Consider the following 11646-nt stretch of genomic DNA (forward strand, 5'->3'; position numbering starts at 1 on the left):
CTCTCTGAGTCTTCTTCCAACAGTGGATTGTGATACCTTCACCCCTGCTCTGTGGAGGTCGTTGGTGATGTCACTTACTGATGTTTTGGGGGTCTTCTTCACAGCTCTCATGATATTTCTGTCATCAACTACTGTTTATTTCCTTGGCCGACCTGTTGGACGTCTGTTGCTCAGTACACCAGTACTTTCTTTTTCAGGACATTCCAAATTGTTGTGCTTGCTATGCCCAAAGTTTGTCCAGTGGCTCTGGTCAATTTTCCTTCATTTCTCAGCTTGACACTGGCTTGCTTTCCTACCATAGACAGCTGTCTGGTCTTCTTGTTGGTTTATCCTCTTTAACAGGAAATGTCTTTATGGGTTTGTACCAAGGATGAAAACTTAGACTAGTCATGCAGAGCTATTTAATGTTTGGACAATCAACCTAAAAGGCAACACCTGGGAAACAAGTAACATTTGTCACACGTTCCAATAGTTTTGCTCACTTGAAAAATGGGTGGGTTCAAACAAAGGGTGGTTTGTCCTTTTTTTGTTTAACACATCTAGGCTAGAAGTGAATACCACAAAATGGGAGCTGAAATTCTGAACTCTCATCTCATACCCATCTTTTGATCTTAAACCAAAATGTCTTCAATGAACAACAAAAACAAAGGAATTTGCCTTACCGTTCCAATAGCCTACCGTTGGAGGGTACTGTATATTGTGTATGGGAATTGTATGCTGTGAAAGTTGGTGTTTATTTATGCTTATGTTTTCTAGCATGTGCGCAGGACTCTACTGAAAAGGAGATCTTGAGTAGGTACATGAGTAGCTACACAGCTTCAGAGACACCTTATCTGTCCCTTTCAGTCGGTGCACTGTACTGTAATGACTGTCCGGTCCTAGGTGCGTTTGACCTCATGTGGCGCTGCCAGCGCCGACTTAACGTAATGCATGCTGGACTTAAAATAAGGTATGCTGGTTAGAAATCGTGTCCGACTTTACGGCACCGTTTTTATACCCCTGCAGTCACCTGCTGCTCACGTTAGACTATGAAGTCGGCGAAAGTCACCCGCCGTCATCTTGAACGCGCCTCTTGACTGAAGCTGTGCGTATGGCACCATCTACTGAACAGATTAAGATCATGTCAAACTTTTGGAAATATTCGTTCTGAGCTGCTACCGATGGTTGCTCAAATGGTAAAAAGAAAAGTAAAACGAATAGGTTTATTTAAACACCTGATGATGTTAAATCCATCCCACTTTGTTTGTTTGGTGTGGGATGGGAAATCCCCAACAGAAGGAGCCGTCCTGCAGAGAGCCCCATGTGTCCTGTCCGCTGCTGTTCAACCATACACGCATGCGCAGAAACGACGCCTGCCTGTCAGTCTACTTTCACTTTGCGCAGATATCGTCTCCAGCTACAGCTTTCCACATCAAAACTACAACTAAACGCAACATAAAATTTAAATTTAAAGCCGCCTTTGATGGGCTGTGAAGGCAGAGGGTTAAACTGCGTCGGTTCAGCCTTCTTGTTTAAAACACTCAATAAGAAAACGAACCGTTAACAACACGGTTAACGTTAGCTAACTCCGAAGCAACAATGTTCTGACATCTAACTTAACGTTAAAGTAAGCTAGTTGTTACCGGTCGACTCTGACCCCACGGACAGGTGAGTTGATAACGTTTGTGGAGTGAGGTGCTGCTTCTGGTAGACATTTTGTTCAACATAGTCAAGCTGTCTTGAATTATGTGACTTTTACCCATCTAACATTGGCTAACCCGATCAACAACAAAAGGCTCTTAACCTTTGGTTTATTAGGACAGCTGACGTTAACAGTTAACGTTAGTGCAACATCGAGATTAAAGCAGTAGATTAAACAAAACTGCTGATCCCCGTGGGGAAATCAGGTCACTGTAGCAGCAAAGAGTTATATGCAGCAAGGTAAACATGACAAAAGTCAATGTGCACCACTGGAATATAAAAAAGCAACAATTAGATAATTTATCTAATACAAAAACTAGCTATAAAATAGAGTGAAAATACACATTAGGATTTAATATGCAGTTGATTTTTAGCATGTTAAGTGGTATATGGTTTACTAATGTGAAGTTCACTGATGAAGAAAACATAATACATATTAATAAGTGGGAAAGGCTTAGCTGTGTAAATGCGTAGATAATAAGACTTGAACAGCAGAAGCCTTGATGAAGGTCTACAGTGTTTCTGAACAGTGACAGATTTTTTCTTTTTTGGCTCTTTTTAGCGGAGGTCTCTAGCAGACTACCTCCGTTGTCCAGCGGCTCCAGGAGACCTCACACTATGGAGCGGACTGCACTCAAACAGAGCCAGCTGTGTGGCTCCTGGGAGATGAAGGACAGACTTGGGACAGGAGGCTTTGGGCATGTCTACCTGTACCAGCACCTTGTAAGTTCTGCCATCCCCCTGTATGCTGAGGAGAGCAGATGTGTCTCTGGCTTGGTTTTATTCCCTGTCTGTGTTTGGAGCAGGAGTTGGGAGAGAAGATAGCTGTGAAACTTTGCCGCCTGGAGCTGAACTCCAAGAATAAAGACCGCTGGAGCAGAGAGATTCAGATCATGAAGAAGTGAGTTATCAGCTTGTGTTCACAAAGGAGTACACAAACAAACATCATTGCACATTTTTTTCATATCAAATGTTTGGCTCTCTTTCTATTATAGGCTGAAACATGTGAACATTGTTCAGGCCAGAGAAGTTCCAGAAGAGCTGAGCTCAATTGCTTTAAATGACTTACCTCTGCTGGCCATGGAGTACTGCTCAAGAGGAGACCTACGCAAGGTACCAAGTGGGTATTTTATAAAGACCCTAAACAATTTGTTTTCTTTTAAACATTGCACTACTAACCTGTATACCTGTTTATCTAGGTGTTGAATAAACCGGAAAATTGTTGTGGACTAAAGGAGAGTGAAATCCTCTTGCTGCTCAGTGACATTGGTAAAATTTTCCCCAGCTTTTACTTTGTCAAAAAGGTCACTGTTATCACAACTTGATGCATTATTTATATATATATGCAATGATTTATTTTATTTGTTTACAAACACAGGTTCTGGTATCCAGTATCTCCATGAAAATAAGATAATCCACAGAGATTTAAAACCAGAGAACATAGTTCTGCAGGATGTTGATGGGAAGGTGAACTCATTTACCATTGTAACATGCATTCAGCCTGTGTAATCTGCAATTTCATATATTAAATGGTTTTCTGTGTCTTGCTCTCATTATGAAACTGTGTTTTCCTCCAGCTAGTCCATAAAATCATAGATCTGGGTTATGCAAAAGACCTAGATCAGGGCAGTCTCTGCACATCCTTTGTTGGAACGCTCCAGTATTTGGTAAGGGTTGCATCAGTAATGCAAGAAATGGGATTTATTTTTTTTTATTTTTCATGTCAGCAATCAAGCCCTGTTTTATAAATCCATCTCTATGTGTGCCAGGCTCCAGAGCTCTTTGAAAGTAAACGTTACACTGTAACTGTGGACTACTGGAGCTTTGGCACAGTGCTCTTTGAATGCACTTGTGGCTTTCGCCCCTTTTTACACCACATGCAGCCCGTACAGTGGTAAGTCAACATAGCAACAGTGCATTATGAAACCTGGGTGCACGTGTGACATTAAAACACACATTTGGGGGATTTAACATTAACATCTAGTCTTTGAATGTTTGCATGTTTGCTGCTTTTGTAGGACAAGTAAAGTCAAGAACAAAGGTCCCAAAGACATCATGGCAGTAGAGGACATGAATGGAGAAATCCGATTCTCCACACATCTCCCATATCCCAACAATCTCAGCAGGTAGAGACAGAAAGACACTTTGTCATATCTTAAGCGTATCTCATTGTAACTTGTATCTAACTTGTAACTTGTATCTAACGTGTGTGTGTGTGTGTGTGTGTGTTCATAGGCCACTGCTGGAACCAATTGAGTCTCTTCTACAGATGCTGTTACAGTGGGAACCCACGGAACGTGGTGGAGGGCTGGATCCTGACACAAACAAGCTGTGCTGCTACACAGTTCTACAGAATCTTCTCGACATGAAGGTAATAATATGAATCGTACCTTATTGAGTGTATCGTGTCATATATGTCAGGTGAGGTCAGCACACAAAGCAAAACCTCCTTGCTTTGTGCCTTTCTTTCTCCAGGTGATTCATGTGTTGGACATGACGTCAGCACAGCTGCACTCGTTGGTTTTGGGTGCTGAGGAGAGCTTACACTCCCTGCAGCTTCGTCTGGAGACACACACTCAGTCACACATCTCCCCGCTGAGTCAAGAGCTGCTGCTTGAGACGGGAATCTCCCTCGACCCACGCAGACTTCCCGCACACTGTCTGCCAGATGGATTGGTATGTGACACACACACACACACACACACACACACACACACACACACACACACACACACACACACACACACACACACACACACACACACACACACACACACACATAAATAAATAAAGATATCTTGTTGTTTGACAACATGTTTGCAGACTGTATAAATTGATGAACGACAATTGTTTGCTTCCAGCCTTACTTGAAGAAAATGTTTCTGCAAATCTAAACCTCAGCATAGAGTTTTGGGTTTTACCATATTTGTTTTCTGCTTTCAGCGAGGCTGGGACACCTCCATCGTCTTCCTGTTCGATAAGAGCTTGGCCAAGTACTCTGGGCCACTGACTGCCAGACCTCTGCCAGACAGTGTCAACTTTATAGGTGAGATGTATAACTGTACAGTGTATGCTGAGCTGTAAAATTATGCTTCCTTTGGCTATTTGTTTCTTAATTTGTGATAAAGCTTGTTATTTAAAATGAATAGAGACACCCAAATCATGAATATGCCTTGGCGCTCTGAACCTTTCTCAACACTTAAACTTAAAATGAGTGACTTCCCTGATAAAACCATTGAAACCATAAATTGTTAGATGTTTAGCAGGTTAGATTCTTACCTGATGATGGTCTACTGACAAAAATGTTAATTAGATAAAGTAAATTACAGTGATCGACGGTACGCACGATTTATTCTCAGTTTACAACGAGTTTTTGGTCCGACACACCTGTCATTAAGACTGGTGTGAGTGCAAGATCTGTTGATGTTTTCACCCCAAAATACTTGGAAGGTTCTAGCAAATTCTTTAGTTAATGTGGGAATTGTGTCTCTTTTGTGGACTATGTGTTGTCTCAGTGAGGGAGACTAAAACACAGCTCCCGCTGTCTGCACTGAGAAAGGTGTGGGGCGAAGCAGTCAGCTACATCTGTGGACTGAAAGAGGACTACATTCGCCTCTACCAGGGGCAGAGGGCTGCCATGTGAGTGCACAAACACACACATATACGCACGCACACACACACCCACACACTGAAAAATTTTTACCTTGTGCTTCTGTGTGTGTGCAGGCTGAGTCTGCTTCGCTACAACACCAACTTGACACGGTACAAGAACATGCTGTTCTCCCACTCGCAGCAGCTCCAAGCCAAGCTGGCTTTTTTTAAGACCAGTATCCAGTACGACCTTGAGCGATACACCAAGCAGAGAAACACCGGCGTCTGTGAGTGCTTGTTAATCTCCTGCTGTGATACATAATTTGAAGTAATGGCTGAAGCTTTAAGTGTGCTATCTGCTGTGTTTTTCTGAAGCTTCTGAAAAGTTGCTGAAGACCTGGCAGGAAAATGAAGAGAAGGCTGATGGGTATACGAAGGTAGGACAGTTATTAGTAGGAGTGTAGTATTTCTACACAAACGTACTTAGTTATTTTAAAATGGTACATACTAAGGGTGTTTCTGCTTTAGGTTGCAGATTTGGGGTATCTGGATGAAGAGATAGTGGCTCTACATTCTGAGATCGTGGAGTTGCAGAGGAGTCCATTTGCAAGGAGACAGGAGGATGTAATGCAACAGCTGTCAGTATCTCTCTGTTATATTTACACTATAATCATTTCCTTAAAGGACAGGTTCACATTACTTCAAGTGTGTCTTAATAGTCAGATGCCCATATGTACATTGAAACAGTGTTTGATTGCTGTAATCATTCCTTTTGTTCATACTGGCCATTAAGAAATCCATTCTCGAAGTGGTTTCAGTGGAAGTGATGGGGGGCACTTTGTGTTACTGTCCTTCTGCTGCAGTTCAGCAAAGAAGCACTGTCTGGGTAACACAATGGAATTTGATACTAAACAGACTGATTTGATTACATTAGCCCGCTGAAGACGCATATTAACTTCAGATGAACTTTAGAAAATATGTTTGAATGGAATAACAACTGTAGATTTTCTCCCCATCACTCTGGTGTGCACATGTTAACACTCTCTCTTTGTTTGTGTTTTTTGTCAGTGAGAACAAGGCTATTGAACTCTACAAGCAACTGAAAGCTAAATGCAAAAGTTTGTACAATTCATTACAAATTAAAAATAGTATACTGGTTACAGGGGCTCGTGCTTCTGATAATGCCTGTTGCTATGCATACAATTCAGTTGTACAACAGAGAAGTGTGGCAAGATGTGCAGCATCTAGCAGCATGTAGCATGTGTTTACATAGCCGTGTCAGATGATAGTACATGGATGATCTTAAGATTATTTGTTCACCCAGGTCATGACCCTCCACATGGCTACAGTGACAGCTCAGACATGGTGAAGACCATTCTCCAAACAGTTCAGAACCAGGACAGAGTGCTGAAAGACATGTACACTCACCTGAGGTGATCTATCCACAAGTGTCTGTCCAAACAGATACACACACACACACACACACACATACACACACACACACACACACACACACACAATACACACACAGCCATGCAAAGTTAAGCACAACTTGGGTATCATTTTACAGTTCCCTGTGTATCATTTGTGGTTTTCCCCATCTCGCTCTTTTTCTGTAGTACAATTCTGGTGTGTAAGCGGCGCATCCTTGATTTGTTCCCTAAGTTGGAAAAGGCTGTAAAAAACATAAAAACTGCAGAGGCAGCAGTTATTCAGATGCAAATGAAGAGACAGAAAGAGTTCTGGTACCTCCTCAAGATTGCCTGTGTGAGTATATAACAAATGGCACTACAGAAAATATTCTTAGCTATCAGTGATGTTTTAGGAGCTTAGAGCTCTGCGATACACTATTAAATGTATAAGTCAAATAATACTGTTGTTAATGCAGTGTGTGGCTGTGTGTTTAGGCCCAGAGAAATGCTTCATCACCGTCACTTATGCAGCAACCCACTGACAGGTAAGATCTGTACAAGTATCTGCCAGAAGATCCACAGATTCTCAGTATGTATTACAGTTTCATCCAAACATTGGTTAACAGAATAACCACACTAAAACATCAGGTGGCTTTTTCTCTGTTATTAAATTATCTGCAGTTTAGAAGATGAGTTTATGCATACACTGTGCAGAATGAATTAAGGATCTCTTAATACCAGCTGCTAGCGGGTTTTCAAATCACAAAGCTGCCACAAGAGGTCACCCCATGCACCTCAAAGTTTAATTGGCTTGTAGAAGCAGGACTCATCTCACAATAATATAGAGCCCCCAAGTCTAACACTCACACGAAAACACATTCATACAGTGAATTTAGAATCTTTTGTCTCTTTCAGTAAAACTGTTCATCAGTTACTGGATGAGAATGAGCTTTATCTGAGTCAGCTAACTTCTCTGCTGCAAGACGCCAATCAGGAGATGGAGCACAGTGTCATGGTAGGTCATGGTGGTATATTTGATTGCAGAAGGCTACCAGTGGTGGGCAGAGTAGTGCAAATCTTTACTCAACTAAAAGAACAATTACTCAAACTAATGGGAACCAATGCGAATTAGAGAAAAGAAATAGGCTAATTTCCATCAAAAGAAAGCCATGCTGTGCGCAGCGAGAGGATTCTGTTAATATATCAATGTTAATCCAGTGGTTACATGACTACGACGTGTATGCAGTGTGTAGCCTACATTTGTTGTGCATAGACTACACTTTTAATACGCCATTAATGGAAAGTGAAAGTATTTCTACTGACTTGTGGAAGGGCAATGCAGGCTGCTTTCCAACATGGCCACTAGTGGCATAGTGTGCAGTTACTAGATTTGAGTTACATTAGAACAAGAACCAGACCTTAAATTAAAAAAGATATTTGCCTGATTTTTAAAATTTTGCATCTGCCCGGCTCATTAATATCTGGCACAAGCGCATGTATTTTTGTACCGCAAGGGAGACGGGATAAAGCTCTCCTGCGTAACTGCACGCACACAGCTTGGATGAAAGGTCATTTTGGTTAATGTAGCAAAATGCAGAGGAGAAAACTGACTAGTTGTGGCAAAGGTATAAATGGCAAATCTAGCAAAGTTAAAAGTAGATTATTGGCCCAAAAAATACTCAAAAAGGAGTAAAAGTACAATTTTAAAAAAGTACATGACAAGTTACTGCTTCTAAAAATTTAAAACTACTTTTTTACTCATTTGCGTTACTTGTAACGAGTTACTACCCACCCCTAGTCACCACCGCATGTATGTTCACTGTATGTATGTAGGTTATTGTGTATATTGTGTATTGACTTTTTCCTTTTTAAATCCATTCATTTGTCTTGACTAGATCAGGAAGGTTCACCTGTTCGAAGTTGAGGTTGAAGTTGTTAGATGAGAGAATGGGATGAAAACGTTCAGGAGATGGAGAACAGTATGTTTATAAGGTGTTTGTTCTCTCTCCAGGAGCAGGACTGGAGCTGGACTCGGTACGGAGTTGTGACAACCCGACCTCAGAAGCTGTAGAAACTGACCAAAGACTTGATGTTACGAGTCAAAGTTATAGACTGTATACAAGTGCCTTATCAGAGTTATTCTATCTGAAAGCTTTGTGATTCCATACTATGTATTTTACATACATTTAATGCTGCAAGACAAAGTGTGAAACAGCATGATGCAGTACGCTTTTCATATTTTAACTTAGCTTTTAAATTTCAATAATATATTTCCAGCTTGTAACCAAGACTTATTTATTTTATTTACTAGTAGAATCAATATTGCTGCTGACAACTTTTGCGTGATGGAATGTGAATAAATGTTATAAATGTATGGCACATATTGCCTGATTTGTCTTCAAGGCAGTTTAAATGTGGATTTTCTTAGAATCAGTTTGTCTTTCCTCTGCAAGTGTTCAACTGTATACGAAAGAAAGTATCTGGTTTTTACATTCACACAGTAGACCAGACAACTGTCTGCACACATACAGGAAATTGCTTGTTTATAAGACCCTGGGTTCAAATGTCTCTTGGGAGGCTCTGAAATCCAAAAGGCAAGTAGGCAAAGCAACAATAACATGCTTAAAATAATAAGAATACTACAAAAATAAAGTGACAGATATTGTTAAAGACAGTGGAGATCAGTTTAAATCAGTTGAGCTTTATTGGAATTGGAATTAGAAATTTACATTGCCAAAACATGCACATGAACAAAAGATTATATTTCATCTTACATCTTAAAATGATTCACTAAAGGAGGAAGTATCCTGTCGTGTGGAAGACTTCTTTGTAACCATGCAAAATGAATATAGTATGCAAAGCAATGCTGAATCTTCACCTATTATATACTGACCTTTGTCATTAAGTCCATGTTATGGTTTGTAAAGGTATAGTTTTCATATTTAAACCACTGTCTGGGTAAACAGTACAGTTAGTTTAGTATTTGAATTGAATACCAGACACTGAAAAGATAATACACTAAAGTACTGTTAGTGTTAATTAGACTGAAAGTGAAAAATGGATATTTATTTGTCTGCTGTGTGTAATTTCATTCCATTTAAAAAAGGCTCAGTTACATTTCAGTGGAAAATACTGGTTTTACTTCCCTGTTTGTGGCTTATGGTAAAGTAAGGTATGCTTTATTGTCACATACATGTAGCAAAAATTCATTCTCTGCATTTAATCCATCCCTCAAGGGAGCAGTGGGCCGCCACTGCAGCGCACAGGGACCAACTCCCGATCTGAGCCAGTGTCACCGGTCAACGGCACTGACTGGAGAACCTAACATGTTTGCATTTTCTCATTACATTGAACTTCTTTTTAAGTTCATACATACATACAAAACATATAAAATGCAAAAAATGATGATGTGTTAGAGCAGTAGGCCTATGTGTATTAGAGTTCTGGGTTTATTTATTAGTACATTTGAATAAAATATGTTACAGTATACCCACTAAACATATTCAGTTCTTTGTCAGCCGCTTGTCATGCAGCTGTTTAACTGTGCCATGCAGTCTGGTTTCTAGCTTATGAAGTTCATCTTAATATGGGTCATGAAACATTTTTAAATGATTGTGCAATAAGAAATAAAATACAGCAATGCAAAAGAGATACAAGAAGAAGCATGACATTGCTTACATATTACACATACACCTGCACAATACACACACATAAATGTCAACAGTCTGAGCAGCTGCAGGAAGCTAAGAGGAAATACAAACCGGGATATCTTTCCTTTCATCATGTGTATAAAAAAAATGTAAAGGTACATATTGAAGAGGTGGATGAAAATGGCTGAAATGACCATTACTGTAAATGACAATGATGTGGACTGTTAGGACTGTGTGCACTCTTGTGAAACATTATTAAATAAATAATTGCTTTATACATTAAGTACTGCTTTCCTTTTTGAAATTCAAAGTGGTCTGAAGAGTATGTACCAAAGACTAATATAGAGCGTGTATGGGCAATGTGGAAAGCACATTTGTGTGGGGAAACATCTGAAGCCTGTGATTGGTAGGTTCAGGCCAATAGGATCGTGACTCATTAACATATTGTCGCTAAACATCATGGGAAAAACTGGGGGAAAAAAACCCTAACTAAAATACTAACTGATCCCAGTCCAGGAAGGCAAAACACTTCAGCGTGTTTACCGCTTTATAAACTTAAACGCGAACTCCATACGCTCCATATGCGGCGAAGAAATTTAAGGTCAACACCGTGACAGTGAACGCCTGTGTAACACAGCGCTATATAAACGACACGCCTGCCTTTCTACTAATGGATGTGAGGGCGATCTGGCTGCGACATCTGTCACCCCATTGATCGCTAGGGTTGATTCGGCTGATCTGGCTGGCTAGGCGGGTGTCCCCTTCCTCCCTCACCGCTCCATGTGTGTCCCTCCCGAAGCCCCGCGCTCGGTGGAAGAGGACGTGGTCCCCCCGGCGGACGACCATCCATCGGTGTACCAGTAGCTGCGCTCCCCTGCTAGAACCTCCAAACAAGCTCAAGGCCCATTTGTAGGAGAAACGTAGGGAAGTTAAGCTCCAAGCGTCAGACACATCCAAATGAGGCACTGCACGTGGCAGTCTGCCTTCCTTTTTGGTAAATGTAATGTAAATTTAAAAATTAAACGTTAATTAAAAATATTCACATTAATTTTAACTAATTAACTAATTAATACACACTATTTGTAACACAATTATAGAACAACACAACAAAACGTAACATTTTTATTTTGTCCTATTTATTGATACTAAAAAATCCAGCAGGCGAGACAGGAGCCTACCCCCTTGAAGAAGAGCTTCTTCCTTGAGACTGTGACTCTGCTGAACTCCACACCTTTAATCTGCGATCACCTTTGCTCTCATCATTTGCACTGCTCACAGCCCTTAAACATATATCTTATTTGCACTATTCATAT

At 40.6% G+C, this 11646-nt stretch overlaps 1 protein-coding gene across 2 annotated transcripts; it reads left to right on the plus strand.

The window, feature by feature from the left end:
- Positions 1–1339: 1339 nt before the first annotated feature.
- On the plus strand, positions 1340–9057 carry LOC123983883 (inhibitor of nuclear factor kappa-B kinase subunit alpha-like). 2 transcript variants are annotated; one of them, XM_046070319.1, is made up of 22 exons: positions 1340–1647; positions 2243–2403; positions 2487–2581; positions 2676–2793; positions 2880–2949; positions 3059–3147; positions 3258–3347; positions 3450–3574; positions 3699–3806; positions 3916–4051; positions 4156–4356; positions 4624–4726; positions 5196–5319; positions 5407–5558; positions 5647–5708; positions 5800–5909; positions 6340–6389; positions 6596–6704; positions 6891–7038; positions 7179–7228; positions 7599–7698; positions 8695–9057. In XM_046070319.1, the coding sequence occupies exons 2-22, from the start codon at positions 2299–2301 to the stop codon at positions 8752–8754; spliced, it is 2205 nt and encodes a 734-aa protein (XP_045926275.1). In that variant the 5' UTR covers positions 1340–1647; positions 2243–2298; the 3' UTR covers positions 8755–9057. The 2 variants fall into 2 exon arrangements, with proteins under 2 accessions (XP_045926275.1, XP_045926276.1); XM_046070320.1 differs by lacking the exons at positions 1340–1647; positions 2243–2403 and having other exon boundaries at positions 2676–2800.
- The last annotated feature ends 2589 nt before the right edge of the window (positions 9058–11646 follow it).

The sequence above is a fragment of the Micropterus dolomieu genome, linkage group LG15, assembly GCF_021292245.1.
Source record: "Micropterus dolomieu isolate WLL.071019.BEF.003 ecotype Adirondacks linkage group LG15, ASM2129224v1, whole genome shotgun sequence".
NCBI classification, from domain to species: Eukaryota; Metazoa; Chordata; class Actinopteri; order Centrarchiformes; family Centrarchidae; genus Micropterus; species Micropterus dolomieu.